The 17,971-nt window shown below is 43.4% G+C and overlaps 2 protein-coding genes across 8 annotated transcripts in view; both read left to right on the forward strand.

Moving 5' to 3' along the window:
• The first annotated feature begins 582 nt into the window (after positions 1–582).
• On the forward strand, positions 583–4,904 carry LOC142023951 (secreted frizzled-related protein 2-like). The gene is made up of 4 exons (XM_075015444.1): positions 583–869; positions 1,803–1,972; positions 2,881–2,973; positions 4,594–4,904. The coding sequence occupies exons 1-4, from the start codon at positions 583–585 to the stop codon at positions 4,902–4,904; spliced, it is 861 nt and encodes a 286-aa protein (XP_074871545.1).
• A 5,075-nt stretch (positions 4,905–9,979) lies between these two features.
• Positions 9,980–17,971, forward strand: part of HDAC10 (histone deacetylase 10) — a 33,501-nt gene continuing 25,509 nt past the window's right edge. For 4 of the 7 annotated variants that reach the window (XM_075015378.1, XM_075015405.1, XM_075015415.1 and 1 more), the window contains exons 1-8: positions 10,018–10,213; positions 11,280–11,346; positions 13,759–13,893; positions 14,415–14,511; positions 15,734–15,831; positions 16,098–16,202; positions 16,387–16,455; positions 17,495–17,621. In XM_075015378.1, the coding sequence (XP_074871479.1) occupies positions 11,282–11,346; positions 13,759–13,893; positions 14,415–14,511; positions 15,734–15,831; positions 16,098–16,202; positions 16,387–16,455; positions 17,495–17,621 (696 nt within the window). In that variant the 5' untranslated portion in view covers positions 10,018–10,213; positions 11,280–11,281. Of the gene's footprint in view, positions 10,214–11,279; positions 11,347–13,758; positions 13,894–14,414; positions 14,512–15,733; positions 15,832–16,097; positions 16,203–16,386; positions 16,456–17,494; positions 17,622–17,971 lie in introns of all 7 variants that reach the window. The other 3 variants (XM_075015397.1, XM_075015387.1, XM_075015430.1) reach the window with 3 other exon arrangements.

Here is a 17,971-nt window from a genome sequence, read left to right on the forward strand (position 1 = left end):
TGTTATTTTACTCACAGAAAGCTGTCTCCCTTGTAGTACTTGACCACAGAAAGAAAGTGCCTCTTGAAGTTGTAAAACAGTACAAGAGACATGGGGCAATTACCAAGAGCAAACATTTTCACTTGATAAGTCAATCTGGGTTGTTTCTGGGGTTTTTTTTTCTGCCATATCAGCAATGTCTGAAAACAAAAGAGACACTCCAACCCCAGGAGACAGCCTGTCTGTCAAGTACTCTTGTAGGGGCTCACTTAATTTGATTTAGCATCCACATACCAAAACTAGCATGTGTCACAATTTAATATGCCACAAAGCGTACTGCAGCACTGACATTTTCAGACTCACGAAATCCAATATGTAAATTTTTACAACTAAGGAAAGTCATTGTCTCCTCCTACCTAGTTATCACAACAACCACTTGAATGGGCAATAAGCCCAAGTCTCGGTTTGAGTGCTCTGATAAGCTGGTGATAGTGAATAGGGCTGGTGAGAGCTCTTGGTATATATAAACCACAAGGCTTGTGTGTCTAAACACTGTGGTGGAAATTGCTAACTCCCTATTAGGACCTCTGGAGTCACACAAAGATGTTTCCTGCAGCACAGATGTTTGCCTTTGCTCTGAGTGGCTTCCTAAAATTTACAATGGGTTTTGACATTGGATTATCTACTAAGTGTGTATCGATACCTACGGAGATGAGCATGTGCCACAGCATTGGTTATTCTGAAATGAGGCTTCCCAACCTAATGGGACACACGAATATGGCAGAAGTTATTCCAAAATCCGCCAAATGGCAGATATTTGTGCAAACTGGCTGCCACCCGTATGCAAGGACATTCTTGTGCTCTCTGTTCGCACCAGTCTGTTTAGATACGTAAGTATAATGCAATGTTCTAAAATCCTGCTTTGTGTACCTATATATGTATAAATCTGAATGCATGTTGTTAGTCTAAAATTGAATGTAATTCTCAGTCCAATTATTCCTCTTTTGCTGAAGTATATTTATTAGCTTCTTTTGGGGGGGGCTGTCTTTTTCAGGAAGAAATTCCACACAAGCGTTCCACTTAAACATTGGTTATAATTAGAAAGAGAGAGAGAGCTATGATCAAACAATGCTAAGTTTTCTTTCATCATGATTGCAAAAATTTAGGGTCCAGTCCACCTACTGCTGAAATCCTTTATTGGACAGAGAAGCAGGCCATCACTGATTGACTATAAAAAAGAAATACAAGCATTGTTCTTAAAACAATGCACAAATTGTACAAGCCAGCCCAAGGCCCAGATACACAGCCTTCAGCAGCACTTGTGTAGAGCTGCACATCATCTTGGAGGTAGAGGATGTTAAACACTGAGCTATAATTAATAAGTAGTCCTGTAACTTAAAGACTTAACAAATTTATTAGGCAATGAGCTTTCGTGAGTAAGACCCACTTCTTATTGGCAATTTCCCTCCTTTGATATTCACAAAAATGGCACACATACACTTAATTTCCTTCATCTACTGGTCCTACTAGTGGCAGGGAAACCCTTCCCACGCTATATAAACCCTGGATTCTAATTATCAGCTCCAGTAATAAGAAGTGGCTCTTACCAAAGATCAGGACCTACTACATTTGTCAGTCTTTAAGATGCTACAGGACTGCTTGTTATTTGCGAAGCTAGACTAACACAGCTGCCCCTCTGAGATAACTGACTTATAAGAAAGACTTGCACAACTCTGTACAGAATTTGCTGTAGGAATGCTCACTATTGTCACTGACTTCCAATAGATGTACCTGATCAAACCTGATTTTTACTTTTTCCACAGCTTCATCCATCCTTGTAGGAGTATGTGTGTCGCTGTTCGTGACAGCTGTGCTCCTGTACTCCTCTGTCATGGACAGTCTTGGCCTGACAGTTTGGATTGTGATCGTTTCCCTGCTGATGAGGACATGTGCTTGGCATCCCTTACCAAAGAATACAAACATATTCATAAAGGTAAATGGAGGAGAGGGGTGGAAGCAGCTGTGCGGTATTAATCAAATGCATAGAATCAATCAAATACAACTTGAGGGGCAAATTTTGAAAAACAGTCTATTTTGTATGCAGCATTACCATGCCTGCACATTTATCCAGTTTGTGTTTGTGTTCAGATCTATTTTGTATCTGATCCTGTGAAGTCCTGAATACCTTCAATGTAAATTTAACTTGGTATAATCAGTATAATGCCAATGAATACTGGTCAAGGAAGGAGGAAGGTTAGTACAATCATGTATATATTCAGCATAATCCCCATTGTAGCAATAGAATTCAATGTATTTTATTTATTTATTGATAAGAGGTATTTCAGGGTTTCATATATACAATAAATGTGTCCTCGCCATAGCTAGGGTAAAGAAGGGTTCCCATTTTGCTGTTTGGAAACTGAGGCACGCAGATATTTAATGCTCAGATTTCGGCGCCCAGCAGCACCTATAGGAATCACATTTGAAAATCTGGCCACAAACGACTTGCTGAGGTTCAGACAGGAAGCCTGTGGCAGAACCAATACCATTTCTTGATCCCTAGTCCAGTACCTCACCACAGGATCTTCTTTCTGGTGGATTTAACACAGCATCACCAATAGGATTGTTCCATTACATATACATAAAAACACATTTGTATGTAAAACAATACCTTAAGTGGTACAAATTGGTACCTGGGCACTCTTAGCAAGGACTAAAATGGCACAGAAGTGAAACTCCTTTTCAGAGCACTGTCTGGAAGCTTGTGGTGCCACTGCTTATGTCACGTGTTTGGTGGTTAAATGGAGGAGGTCACTTTTCACGCCTAGCTCTACCACCTTTCATTTGCATCAGATTTAGACAGGACAAAACAATAATGGGACTTTTAATATTTCTTACTAGAATTGCCAAAGCCGACATGCCAGACCTGCCCAGTATTGGAGGACTTCTTTACACAGAAGAAAATACTAGATGTGCTCTGTGCCAACAACTTTGGTAAGTTCTTGTTAATATGTGTACAGTTAGAGACACTATTCTTTAGATTCCTGAATAGTGGATAAATTTTGTCACTTCAAATGTATTCAAAAACTCTAACTGGTAGTTTCTGATGGGACATTAAGGGCTAAATCCTAATTGCACTGAAGTCAACGACAGTTTGTTCACCAGTTACAGGGGGGCCGGGATTTAGTCCCAAGGAAATATTTTCTGGAACTTTTCTCCTATAAACAATATACAAATAGGATTTCTTTTGACTAATGAGGTTACCTTATCGTCTATTTTATAAGAAAGTAGCTCTTTTATTCTAGACAGTCTTGATTGCTGTACTGTACTGCAGTGTATTTTATGGATAACATCTGTGGTAAAGCAGAAAAGTGGCTTCTATTGGTATAGTTAAAAGCAAAAGAAAGCTGAGGTACTTCTATGTTTGACATTACAAGAGGAAAGATCCTTACTGATTGTGTACACAAGACTTATTCCTGTTAACCACACAAGGCAAAATGCAATGAATGGAACAATAATAAAAGGCTTACCTGATAAAGGTTTGAAAGTTCATGGAGCTCAGGGCCTTATGGAGCTTCCACTTCCACTGTGAGATTACAGCTAGGAGCCTCTCTTCCAGAACCTATAGAAGTCAATGCAAAGACTTTCACTGACTAGTTAACTCTTATTCAGGCCTTAGGTAAAGTGTGTGTGGAAAAGCAGCAATGAAGTTATATGTAAGGAAAAAGCTGGATGGGATGCTTTACTGAGAAAGGGAAGAACTAAAGATGGGAGAACAAAGAGCAAGCAGCAGTAGCCAGATATTTTGCTGTTTGATTCAGCTGAAAAATGGATAAAGACATAATTTCACCAGGGCCGGTGGGCTTCCCTGCAAAGCTGGGCCATGTCTACACTAGCCAAAAACTTTGAAATGGCCATGCAAATGGCCATTGTGAAGTTTACTAATGAAGTGCTGAAATACATATTCAGCGCCTCGTTAGCATGCGGGCAGCCGCGGCACTTCAAAATTGATGCGTCTCGCCGCCACGTGGCTCGTCCAGATGGGGCTCCTTTTCGAAAGGACCCCGGCTACTTCAAAATCCCCTTATTCCTATGAGCAGATGGGAATAAGAGGACTTCAAAGTAGCCGGGGTCCTTTCGAAAAGGAGCCCCATCTGGACGAGCCGCGTGGCGGCGAGCCGCGTCAATTTCGAAGTGCCACAACCGCCCACATGCTAACGAGGCGCTGAATATGTATTTCAGCACTTCATTAGTAAACTTTGAAATGGCCATTTGCATGGCCATTTCAAAGGTTTTGGCTAGTGTAGACGTAGCCCTGGAGTGATATTAGTATGTTGAAACATTTGGTCACACAAATAGCTGGACATGTCACGTGTCACTAAAGATACATTATGTTTCTCCTTATGAGTACCTTACCTATTTCTGGTTGTGTGATTCAGTGAAAAACTTCTCTTATGCTCCTCTTTTAAAAAAATACTTCTATGACTTTTGACAATGACTCAGAACAAGGGCATGACCTAGTACTTATACTGTATAATACACCACTGCTGGTTAGACTGTATTCTTTCCTACATTTAAATAGCTAATGCATCTTAATTTGTTTTTTCCCCCTAGCGGTGAAGGTAAAGCTGTCCAAAAAGAGAACAGTTTCTGGCGATCAGGAATATAATATTGAATGCCAGGTGGAATTCATCAACCAGGGTATGTTGTTGCCTTATGATACTCAGAACATGATACAACAATGGTTGCTTATCAATGAAAATTGTACTCAGAGGATGACCCAGACTTACCGCCCCATGGTGTATCTCATTGTGGGGAATATTAAAGAGGGTACCATTTTAGTAAACCAAGTTTTCCGCTGGCAGAAGAGGGACTCCCAGCTGACTTTAGCCATGCGGAAGTGGAAACACCATAAATGTTTATAAAGATATGTATATGTAACAGGTGACTATACGCCTCCTATCAATTCTATCTTGTAAATAGAAATGTATAATAAATACAAAGTCTTATTGTAATTTCTTTCTTCTTTTCTAATATAACTGGGTATAAGTGGATATAATTTCTGTGTGACTGGTATTCCAGACACTTACATGAAGCATGAATTTGCCCCAACATGTATAAATGTGTATTCTCAGGTTGTGAAAAATCTTGCAGAATAGGTATAAACTGTCATAGAACACCTTCTTAAACAAATTTTAGCAATGAATGCTTCTAATGCAGTTTGAGGCACCTGCTAAAGTCTGTCCATAGTTTACATTTTCTTTATTGCCAATCACTGTAATATCTCAATATTGACTTTTATATGCTATATTGACTTTTAAAACTGTGGTTTTTAAGTACTTCACTTTCGGTACTTGCATGGAGGAAATTTGGCCTAGGTCTACGCAAAGAATCTACCTAATTTCTTACACTGATGGGGTATTTTTAAAAGAAGGTGGCCCTCTCCTGGACTTTTCTATATGAATAAAATGTTCTAATTTTCTGTCAAGTAGAGATCAGTTTGTAAAGCTACTTCAAAGTGTCTCAGCCTCAGAAGGGACATGGCTGGGGTGGTTAGTTTTATTTTATGAATAGCACTTACAGTGCCCTACTATTAATATGTTGAATCATAGAATGAGTAGTGTTTGAAAAAAAGTAGTTTCTTTGTATTGTGTGATCATTTTGAATGTGTACACACCTACTGGAATCTGAACCAGAACTCTGCAGAATTTGTCTAGGCTGTCTGCATTCTGTTTATGAAAATAAAACACTAGTAAGTTTAAAAATATCAACCTAGGTACTTTGACAACTATCTCTGGGAATTACATGGGACTAAGACAACTGCTAAAGGTACTGATAATATTCAAGAAATGTAGAACATTATACCGTCCAAATGACTGTGATTAGCATCTTCAATTGTAATGTGCTTGTGCTGATCTTAAAAAGTAGCTGATAATGGATAGGGCTCAGATACGTAAGAATTAAAATAATAAACATGTATAATCAGCACAAAAACATGAAAGAACTACTGAGTAAATTATCAGATACTCCAGTAATATGCTACCTAAATTATGTTTATATCTTATGTATTTGCTGTGTCTGTTCAACACTCTGGACAAGGTTCTACCATGTTCCCCGCCATCTGATGGAGCTCCCCCCTGCCATGCCAGCCCTCCAGCCCGCACAGGTCCCAGCCCTACAATGGAGCCCTCACACCGTGCCAGCCCCAGCCCCAGCCCCAGCCCCTCCCTGGCCAGCACTGAACTGAGCCCAACCCCCACAACAAAGCCTCCCACACAGACTGTGCCAGCCTCAGCCCCTCCTCTGGCCAGCATGGAGCCTGGCCTATCCCCCAGCAGAGCCCCCTGGCACCATGCCATCCCCTCCTCCACTCTGCACGGGGCTCAGCCCATCCCATCCCATGGAGCCAGTCCCAGTCCCTTCCCTGGCCAGCAGGGCACGCAGTCCAGCCCCCACCACGGAGCCCCCCCAACACCATACCAGACTCTCCTCTCCACTGGACAGTTCGGGCCCACCCCATGCACTTAGAATGTGTATTACAAGTTTATATATAGACCTTTCTTTCAGCCCGACTTCCACTTGCAAGCAGACCTGCAACCAGGCTTCTAGTATTTAAAAGTTTGAAAAAGAATCTGGAATTTTAAAGCCAGATTCTGTCTCAGGTCCCAACTACGCATTAGTACGATTCATTTTCCAGAGCATCCTTGTTAAAACTAAGCAAATAATTAGTTATCTATGTATCATCCTCTTGTTCACTTATATTCTAAAATTTCAAAATCTAATTTATCCTTAGTTAATACTTGCAATCGTTTGTTCCAGTCACTGTTTACTCATGGCTTCTCCTTTCCCACTATTATGTCCTGTACTCACCTGTCACATCTTATCCTTAAAACCTAGTCCTGTAATAAACTTCTCAATGGTATCTACCAACCCTTGCAGAGCTCACTATGAATTGTAAGGTCTCTAAGACAGGGAGTGTCTTCTGTTCCATTTTCTTCAGTTTCCAGCACTATGGAGTCCAACTCTTTAATAGTAACAACATGGCTTCTTTTTACCAGTGTGGACAAGAAAATACGAGACTGAATCTTACTACAGAGCTATTGTCCCCTTCATAATGTCAGTAAAAAGCTGTTTAAACTGTTATAACTGTGTTCCCTATTCATAGCAGAGAGTTGCGTAAAAGCATGTTTATTCAAGTAGCACAGATAGGCCCCTATATGAATCTTTTCTAATAATTAAAATCCGTATGTCATAGAAGTTTTGTATATGATGTGGAACTCTTGTTGTGAATTTAGTAGAGTTGTTAAAGGTAAATCATATAAATGCATTAGCAGCTAGCTCAGTTTGCTATTACGGACTGAAAACCTCATACAGATTGAGAAATATCCAGAAGCAGGAATGACCTATTTTAAAGCTGTATCATATAATGAAGCAACTGCAAAAACATGTTGTTCAAAAGTTCAGGTCACTCTGTCCTGCAGCTTCTATGTCAATCTCTAGTGGTAAAATGTTAAATATTGAAATCACTCTGTTAGTGCTCATACAAGTTCCATCTCTCCAATAACGGTCACATAAGAAGGCTTTCTTCACTGTAACATTCACACCCTGCAGTGGGTGACCCATTTTAGAAGCATAGGAACTTAGATGTCAGAACATCAGAAACCTGGATTTGAGGGAAAAAAAGGAACATTTTGAATATGATCCATGGAGAATTAGACTTCTGATTCTCTGTAAAAATGAATGATTTCTTTAGTTCAATATTATTTACCTTTATATTATGGGGGACTGCTTCATCTGGATTTACACTGTAGGGTTTGTTAAATTATAGCAAAACTTTGATAAAATACTCTCGTTTTAAACCATCCCTCATATGGGAGTGTAACAAAAACCTGCCCAGAAAACACATTCAAAATGGGCTCTGACAAACAGGCTGATACCAATTTGCATAAAGGTATGTGTCTATACTACAAATGCTACAGTAGCACAGCTGTACACACACTTGCTACAGTGAGGGCAGTTTTCCCTCCTTGTAGTAAATCCACCCCCTTGAAAGACAGTAGCAAGGTACAAAGAAGAACTCTGTTCACCTTGGTCAGCTGAATGTCTCTGAGGGTGTCAATTTTTACATTCTCCCAAACTTTTCAGCATCATGCCCTGCTTTTGAGAAACCCTCAAGCCCCCCCACTTCACCTTTACCTTCATCTAACTCCCTCTTTTAACAAAAAATTCAATTCGTATTTAAAATAAACACAATACTGATATAAAATTTTATTTAAAATTAAAAATAAGCATACATTTTTTCTTGGCCCAAAAATTTAATAAAACATAATTTAACATCAGAAACAGAAATAAATTAATTTAATGTGAAAGATGCTGCTGCATTTTCTTCATAAGTCAGGAATTCCTAGTCAACCAACTATCAACTATCCAGGCTAATGGCACAGGCACCACCTTGTGGGTGCCTGGCGCAACCCAAGCTGGCCCACCCTCCTGAGCCCTGCGCTGCCTGGGCCAGCCACACAAGCCCAGCACTGCTGGAGCCAGCTGCCCATGCTTCCAGGGCCAGCCACCTGCCGAAGCCCGTGTGCTGCTGGGGCTAGCAACCCGCCTGAGCCCCATGCAGCCAGGGCCAGCCACCCAAGCCCCACACTACTGGAGCCAGCTACCCGGTCAAACCCCGCACTCCCAGGGCCCCAGTGCTACCAGGGCCCGCCGCCCAAGCTGCCTGCCCGAGCCCCCACATTGCCAGGTCCAGCCACCGGAACCGCAGGCCAGCTGCCTAATCCACCTGAGCCCCTGCGCTGCTGGGTCCAGCCACCTGCCTGCCAGCCATGGACCAGCTGCCCTAGCTGTCCAACCGAGCCCCACACTTCTGGGGCCAGCTGCCCAAGCCCCTGGGCTCCCAGGGCCAGCCACCCAAGCCACCTGCCAGAGCTCCAGAACTTCTGGTGCCAGCTGCCCGAGCCCGGGTGCTGCCAGGGCCAGCTGCCCAAGTTGCCCACGAGCTGCTTGCCCAAGCGTGGGCCACGTGCCTGTGAGCCACCTGCCTGAGCCCCTCACCTTCCCCAAAGCCAGGCACCGCCAGCCCATCATCTAACCCCATCCTCCTCCTACCCCCAGCAATGCACACTCCTTCACTACTGCAGGAGGCAAGTAGCTAGCTCCACATGGGCCTTCACCAGATGCCTGCTTTTTATAGCGGCATGCAAAATGTCAGGGGCTGAGAGCTGGAAGCAAGGACCTGCTCTTCCTGGGGGTGGGGGAAATGATGGGGGGCTGTGTCACCTCATGCCCCCCCAGAATTTCTTCAAACCCCCTAGTTTGGGAAACCATGCTCTAGAGCAGTGTAGCTAAATCCACCTACATCTCAGGTATAGATTAGGCCTAAAATGTACTTTAGATAGGTGTAAAGGAGCCCTAGAATAAATGTACTTTACATGTATAGCCACTGTAACTCTTTACACAAGAGAGAGGTGTAAAGTTGCCTTAGGGTAATGGGAACCAGGCTCTTCAAGCTTCCTCAGTGAGGTTCACACACATACACAGTGACCGGGTAGCTGGCTCCAGTAGTGTGGGGCTTGGGTGGCTGGCCCTGGCTGCATGGGGCTCAGGGGACTTCGAAGTAGGCGGCGTCCTTTCGAAAAGGAGCCCCGTCTGGACGCGCCGCGCGGCGGCAAGGAGCGTCAATTTCGAAGCGCCGCTGCCGCCCGCATGCTAATGAAGCGCTGAATATGCATTTCAGCGCTTCATTAGTAAACTTCGAAATGGTCATTTGCATGGCCATTTCGACGTTTGGGGCAATGTGTAGACACGGCCCCCCCCCCCTCTCTCTCTCTCACACACACACACACACACACACACACGCCATTACCCCGCCCCTCTCTCTCTCTCTCTCTCTCTCTCTCACACGCCGTTACCCCGCCCCTCTCTCACTCAGGCGCGCGCGCGCCGTTACCCCGCCCCTGCCTCTCTCTCTCACGCGGCTGCTTCTCGCCCCAGCCGTGATTCCTCCCTCAGACATGGGTCACGTGAGCCGCGTGGCCGGACTGACGGAGGCGGGAGGCGGTTGTGCTGCTGGGGCAGGGGCTGACGGCCGTAGGAAAAGGCGCAGCGGCGCACAGCCAGAGGCAGCCGAGGTAGGGGGTGGGAGGCCCTAGCACCGAGCAGAGACACCGGAACCTGAAGCCCGATCTCACCCCCCCCACTCCGGCCAGGCGCGGAGGTGCATATCTCGGTGTGTTCCCCCTCCCCCGCCGCTCTCTCCTACCCGCTCGTGGCGGTTGCCGCCCGCCTGCAGCCCCGCCTCAGCTGTGCCTGGGATTGCAGTGTGAGCTGCGGGCCGCCCGGCCCCTCCTGCTCCGCGCGTTGTAGTGCGGCTGGCAGCGTCGCAGGCCGGCCGCGCGCTTGGGCCTCGGTTGTCCTTGCGGGGCAGGCTGCAGTGACCTGCTGGTTTGAGTCCGCAGCTGGTGCGGCGGCAAACATGCGAGTTATTGACATGCTGGGGAAGCGGCCTGTGATGCAGAGGTTGAGTCTGAGGGGCAGAGCTGAGCTGGTGTTAACGTCCCACCGGCTGATCGCTCCTTGGTGGCACCCGTTCGCTCTGGGTTGCGTTAGAGTTCCCTTTTGTCACGGTGTAACCGCTTGTAAAATGAACCGTTTTATGGCCATAAGCAGCCTTGGTGGGGGGAGGGGTCCGTCCCCGTCCCCGTCCCCGTCCCCGTCCGCAAAACAGCAAGAAGTCTTGTGGCCCCTTATAGAGTAACCGATTTTTTGGAGCCCGGGCCTTGGTGGGCGAAGACCCACTTGGTCAGAAGCCTGGGGTGGAGATTCCATGGTCATGGCCATGTTAATATTTTTAAAGACTAATTTCTAAAAATAAACATACAACGGTTAACATGGTAAATTATAACTGCAATGGCCATTGTGTAAATAATAGTACTTTAAACTTTGGATCTAGCTGTTTGAGGTACTTCTCAAACATACGTTCAGGCCAGCCCTGACAGATGGGTATGTATCTCAGTGTTACAGATTGGATAACTGAGTCCAGTGCTCTATTGCCCAACCATGTTGGCTTGTTGTGTATGCAGACAATTGGAAGGCCCCCCTTTGTGTTCCAGTTTCAGGATCTCTGATGCTTGTTTGTATTGTTTCCTGTGCAATGTTGGTGTTCACCCCACCATTGATTACACAGGCTATGATGACATCTGAACAGTTTAATCTTTTTTTACTTGTAAAGTTTGCTTTCTTCCTGAAAGATGCACAGGATGTATTTTGGGATGTCTGTTTTGTTTTGTTTATAGCAATGGCTTCAGGAACAGCACTAATTTACGATGATGAAATGACAAGTCACAAACTACTTTGGGATGAGTAAGTCAGCTGGAGATTTGCTGCTTTTTCTATGAACGGGCTGCTATTAACATTTCTAAAACTGAGAAGTAACAAGTGAGCTTAATTTTACCCCATTCTGCCTGAAGGAAGGAAATTTGTCACTTTCTCAATAAATGGAAAATGGTTTGTTTGTTTTTTATTCCCAATTCATATTCAGCTATTATAGCAAGAGTTTCCACAAGACCTTGACTAGCATTCAGCCTCAGATATAAGAACTGCGGCACTGGTGAGACCAGTGCTGTATGTAGCCCACTCTTCTGTCTTCGGACAATGGCCAACGTCAGGTGCTTCGGAACAGTCACTGAGTGCTCCCTCTCCTGTTGTGTTGGTTAGGCTAGGGACATCCCAGCCATGTGAGTGAGTACCCGTTGATGGATCTGTTCTTCACCTAATTCTTTTTTGAACCCAGTTATAGTTTTGGCCTTCACAGCATTCCTTGGTTCTGTGTGCCACAGGTTGACTGCCTGGTGTAAAGCAGCATTTCCTTTTGTTTGTTTTAAATCCATTGCCTGTTAATTATACCTGCTGCCTAAACTGCTTCAGAATGTGCTTAACCTTCAGCATTTGAGGAGTCACGTGCTTAAAGCTAAGTAATGGAGTGCTTAAGTAAACTCGGGGTTGTTAAAGGTTGTGTGCAATTAAAGGAATAGTTTAATTGGATATCAAACAGAAGTATTGGTGCTATATGAGAAATGTATAGATATATCCATGTAATTTGAACTCCATCAATGCCTCCTCATCTACTTCTTGCAGTCACCATCTTCCTTTGTCTTCTGAAGCCCTGATGGGAATCCAGGGTGACAGTGATGCTGTAAATGAGATTAGTTCCTTGATGTATTTAGCAACTGTTTCTTCTAGACATGGAAAGCTGGGCGCTGTGGGAGTTGAGTCTGGCATGAGGTAGTAGCAGGGGCGGGCTCTCCTCCGTGCGGTGGCAGGAACTGGAGCAACCAAGCAGCCTGCTCTGCTCCACTCACTCCACCATCCATCTTCCAGCCTACTGTGTTCAGCTTCACCATGGCAGTGGGAAGCAGAACTCCCAGCAGGATTCTACTTTGATCAAAAGCTGTAAAGTCAAAAAACTCTCTAGGGGCATGTCTTCACTTCAGGGAAGATTGATGCGGCTGCAGTTGATCTTTTGGAGTTTGATTTAGGTGCCCTGGTACAGATGCACTATATCAAACTCACAGGGTGCCCCCATTGGTGCCAGTACTCCTGTCCTTGCCAAGAGTAAGAGAAGTTGACATTTGCTCCTGTTGACCTCCTGCGGTGGAAGTTAGGTGGAGTTGCACATCTTAATTCAACCTTACCCTGTAGTGGAGACCTGACCAAAGTCCTGTGAAAATGCAGCTCACAAAATGGAAATCATGGCCAGCCATCAGGTTTTCTATACAGTTTTCCCCAGGGCTGTCCCAGGGTGGGTGCAAGATTGGGAAAGAGCTGCAGGGTGGAGTGGAGCAGTTCACTTTGGCTCCCCACCACCATGGTGAGTGTAAGAGGCTACAATCTTGGTGAATCACAAGAGTGTGGAGCAGGTGCTGGAACAGAATGGTGGAGCAGGGACAAAGCAATGAGAAGTAGTGGAGCAGAGCCTGGGCAGGCCCTGCCATGAGGTGGGAGGGGTGCACCAGGCCACTGTCTAAAGCTCTGGAGAGTTGCTCAAGCCCTGCACACCCCTACAGGCAACGGTTTACCAGACCTGATACACATACATCTCATAGTGCTGGAAGGGACTTCAGGAGGTCATTCAGTCCAGTTTCCTGCCCTTGTGGCAGGACCAAGCACTATCTCTTTTTGTCCTTTAAATCTATTTGCCCCAGACCCTTAAATGGCCCCCTCAAGGACTGAGCTCACAACCCCCTGGGTTTAGCAGGCTAATGCTCAAACCACTGAGCTATCCCTCCCCTTGGCAGCCTTGATTTCCATATTGTAAGCTGCATTTTCATAATACTTAGAGCAATTTTTGATTTTACTGCTTTTGATCCAGATAGAATCCTGCTGTAAATCCCCTTTTTCTTTGTTGTCCTTAACTTTATTTATCTCTGATAACGGTTTTGCAGTTGAATACTACTACTACTTTGTCTTTGGGATCTATCTCCATTTTTATTCTTTTGATTTTGGTTTTGTTTGGCTTTGTTCTTTGTTGGTTGCATTCTTGGGTTTCTTTTTTTAAGAGTTACATAAAGTCCTTTTTTACTCACGCATTTTGTAACCAAAAATATTTGCTGTCCTGCCCTGACCCAATCCCACAAGTTGGGAAGTTTTTAAAGATTATTTTTCTTTCATTCACCTTACAAGAAAAATCAATCTTAGTCTAAACACATCTGAAGGGAGTTTGTAATAGGTTTGTTGATATTGAATTTTAGCAAAACAATTATTGTTTCTTTGTAGCCCTGCCTGCAATATTGAAGTTCCAGAAAGATTGTTAACCACCTATGAGCAACTTAAACTTTATCATCTTGTGGACAGATGTGTTCGTGTCCCTGTCAGGGAAGGAACTGAGGAAGAGATTATGTTGGTTCACAGGTATGATATTGGGAGTAATGTTAATTACATCATCTGGTTCTTATTTGATCTTTACACAAACTTTTTGTATGTTTTGCTGCTGTGAATGGTCCTGACCCAAAGCTCATTGGAGTGTGTTGAAAGCTTCTTGCTGACATCATCAGGCAAAGGATCAGGCTCAAAATGAAAGCCTGTCTAGATGTAGGTGTAGTGTGGAGGGGCACTGAACATACTTCCCTTCACAAGTCTGTAATGCCATCAAATCCTGTCTGACAATTTTCTTGCTTTTCCTATTGTGAGCTTTTATGAACAGAGATTGCCAATTGTTTGTATTGTAACTGCACACAAGTGAGGCTATGTCCATATAAAACTTTAAAAGTAACATTTAAACAAAAAAAGTAAACATTTAAACTTTAAAAGTAACATTTAAACAAAACATTTAAACAAGTCCAACTTCACCAGAAAAAATGATCAGTTAACCTGCTTGCTTGCTTGCTTTCTTTCCTCCCTTCCCTTCCTTCCCCTTCCCTTCGCAATTAAAGTTCAGAATACTTGGAAGTTGTACAGAGCACCCAGGCAATGACTGAAGAAGAACTCCAGAGAGTCTCAGAAAATTATGATGCTGTTTACTTTCATCCGGTATGTGAGCATGGCCATTTCCTTATTGTAATTCATTTCAGTGTTTGTACTGTTGCATTAGAAGCCCATTTTTTATAGCTGGAAATAAAATAGACAACATTTTTTGTTTAGATATATTTGTAGTTTTTTAATGAGGGGCTTACAAGTTGCAGTGTAGTAATTTTAATTGACAAACGTAACAGCTCTCTGGTTTCTACTCTCTAACCTAGTGTTTCCCAAAGGGTGTTCCATGGAACCCTAGTGAAAATAAGGATTCAGCAAGAAAATTCCATTGCAGCACTTTAAGGAGTCATTTGGAACTCTGGATGCTGCCACTTCTGACTCTTCTGTGGCTCCTGGCCCTACCACAACTGAAATAATACGAGTCAATTTTATTTATTTAATGGCCAGCAAGGTGGTGAGATCTGGCTGTTAAACCAAATAAAATTTAGATCCATTATTTCAGTGGCAGCAGGGCAGAGAGCCCCTCACTCGCCCCACTACCCGAGTGGCCACACCCTTCTAGTGGGCATGACTTGGCTCACTCCTGCCAGTGGACAAGCTTCATGCCAGCTTTTCTTCTGCTGGGCACATGTGGCTGCCCAGCGTAGGCTCACAAGCCAGTACCACAGATGGGTTAGTTCTGGGGGCTGGTTTGGGGTGGAGGCAGGTTGATCCTGGGGAAGGGAGTGATTGGAGTTTGAGGCTGATGAGTTAAGCCTGGGGAGGATGGGGGGGCATTAAGCTGCTAGGGTAGATTTGAGGTCTGAGGCAGGTAAAGCCTGGAGATGGGGGGTGGGTTTGGGGACTGAGGAGGATAGAGCCTGGGAATGATTTCCACAATATTGTTTCATGTTTAAAGGCTTCCATGGCAAAATAAAATTGTGAAACACTGCTCTAACCACACCATCTGAATGAAGCACAGTTCTAGATTTTACCTTAAACTAATAAAAATAAGGAGACTGACAGTTAAGGCCAACACTCTCCTTCTATGATTCTTCCCAGTTTGCCTGTTTATTGCTCTCACTTCACAACAGTGCATGATTTACACAAATATTTCTAGTAAAAGTCTCACATCAGTTTTAATTGTCAAATTCTGTTCTGTTACATTCATGTGACTCCAAATTCACTGGGGAGGGAACACTTCAGGGAATTGACTATAGCGAAGCAAGACCTATCAGTTATGTTTAGTTTAAACCAACTGGTGGGTGGCTAACGATAATTATGCGATTTCTTTTCTTAGAGTACTTACCATTGTGCTAAACTAGCCGTTGGAGCAACTTTGCAACTGGTGGACTCTGTGATGTCAGGAAAAGTGTGCAATGGAATAGCATTAGTAAGGTAACAAAGCAGTTAAGAGTTACTGTAACGCAGACCCTCACAGGGATGCCAGCAGCAAGGATGAAACATGGGACCTCTTGAGCTAAATATGAGCCTCTGCTGCCTGAGCTAAAAGGTATGTCTTAGCCATGGCTATGGCAGCTCACTGATTTCTAGTTGACCTTGCCACTAGACAGGCACAAAGTGCTACTCCAAGCAGGTTGGGTTACGTTACTTTTCAATTGAAGCTCAGTCATAGTGAGTGACCATGCAAAACTTTGTTTTAGGCCTCCAGGACATCATAGCCAGCGAAATGCAGCCAATGGATTCTGTGTGTTCAATAATGTTGCCATTGCAGCCCAATATGCAAAAAAAAGATACGGTCTACAGAGGTTAGTGTATGTTTGTCTCTGGGGCAGTTTTTTAAAGGCACAAATGCGAGTTAGGTACCTAACTCCCATTAAAAGTCCATAGGCATTGGGAACCTAATTGCCTTTGTGCCTTTAGCAGTCTTCTCTGTTACTTACTATCCTGCTGTAGTTCTTCTAGTGAATATTTCCTTTTTGATTTATGCAGAATTCTCATTGTTGACTGGGATGTGCACCATGGACAAGGAATTCAATATATATTTGAAGAGGATCCCAGGTCTGTAGTTTTCTTTTGTGTATGAGGTTGGTTTATTTTGGTCACATCTCTGTAGAATAAATCACTAATTATTTTGAAAATGGAAATTTCTTACAAACTACCTCTCTTTCTTCTAGATATTTCATTCTATGTGAAACTGCATTTATTTATTGACATTTTTCAGACAAAAAGAAACAAACATATACACCTAATTAAAAGGAATTTGTAAGTCTGCTCTGGAAACACTGACACATTATGATCCCTATGGTTCCTTTGTTTATGGATAGAAAGCTCTCTCTGCATTACCATCCAAATATTCAGTGAAAAGCTGGTCTAAACAATCAGGCTACTATTTTTTTTTTTTTAAGGAAGAAGGGTTCTTTCGAAGATGGGGTTTGTTTTTGAAAGACCCACGTCTACACTGCTTTTCTTCTTTCATAGGAAGCTCTATTGAAAGAATATGCACATGAAGTGCCAGATATGTAAATTTGTGCCTCTTGCATTTTTGATTTCCTTCATTTGCATGCTGCTTTCGAAAGAGGAATACTAGTGTAGATGTAGCCTCTGTGTTCGATGCTGTTTTGTGAAAGGTACAAACTCTGTGGCCATTCAGCAAGATGGCTGTTTTTTCAAAATTTCCTTTTTCAGGTTTCTGGGTCTATGCCAGAAACTTACAGCAAAAGTGCCCCTGCTGAATTTGATTGTTGTGCTGACTGTACAGAGATTTTTCAAGTAAGTAGGTGCTAATTTGTTCAGAGATACTAGTTGAAGAGCAACCCAGCAGAGATCCAGGGTCTGTCCATTGGATTAGCAGAGTGCCCACAGCTGGCAGCATGTGTTTCTGTTGGTGGCGCACATCCACAATGCCTTGGTGTACCTAGCTATTTTTTTTTCTGCCCATGGATGGAAAAAATTGGAGGGAACGTTGGTGGAGAGAAAGATGGGAAATGTTTGCTCCTGAAGGCCTATTGTCATGCATTACGTGAAAAGAGCCAGAAGATCAGAATGTGAAAATATCATAATTTCTGTACCAGTTGGTTGTGTTTCTTCTTTCTTTCAGTGTTCTCTATTTCTCCTGGCATCGCTATGAACATCAGCAGTTTTGGCCCTTACTCAGAGAATCTGATTATGATGCTGTTGGTCAAGGAAAAGGAAAAGGATTCAATATAAATGTACCTTGGAATAAGGTAAATATTGCTTGACTGCATAACAGTGCAAATCCATTAGTTTTGTCTGTTGTGTGTTCAGGCCAGTGTCTTAACATTTTTAGAAATAATATTTTTTTTGAGAAATGCATTAACTTGATACTTAGTGGATGTTACACATTCCAGTGAGTGGAATCTCTGTTGAGGAAAATATGACTTCCAGTGTGATGAATTAACAATCAGTCACCAATTCATACATTCCCCTTCCTGTACATTATTTAGTTGGGCTCCAGAACAACAAAGCATTTGAGCACATGACGACATCTCTCTTCAGCAAGAACTTAAGCACATTCTGAACACTCACTGAAGTTGGTTGCATATATCCTTTGCTA

The sequence above is a fragment of the Carettochelys insculpta genome, chromosome 1, assembly GCF_033958435.1.
Source record: "Carettochelys insculpta isolate YL-2023 chromosome 1, ASM3395843v1, whole genome shotgun sequence".
Lineage (NCBI taxonomy): Eukaryota > Metazoa > Chordata > Testudines > Carettochelyidae > Carettochelys > Carettochelys insculpta.

What these genes read in the sequence shown, in the direction of transcription:
- LOC142023951 (XM_075015444.1), top strand. Translation starts at nt 583, where the DNA reads ATGTTTCCTGCAGCACAGATGTTTGCCTTTGCTCTGAGTGGCTTCCTA. An exon ending in GCACCAGTCTGTTTAGATAC is followed by an intron (nt 870 to 1,802) that starts GTAAGTATAATG and finishes CTTTTTCCACAG; the next exon opens with CTTCATCCATCCTTGTAGGA. An exon ending in GCTCTGTGCCAACAACTTTG is followed by an intron (nt 2,974 to 4,593) that starts GTAAGTTCTTGT and finishes TTTTCCCCCTAG; the next exon opens with CGGTGAAGGTAAAGCTGTCC.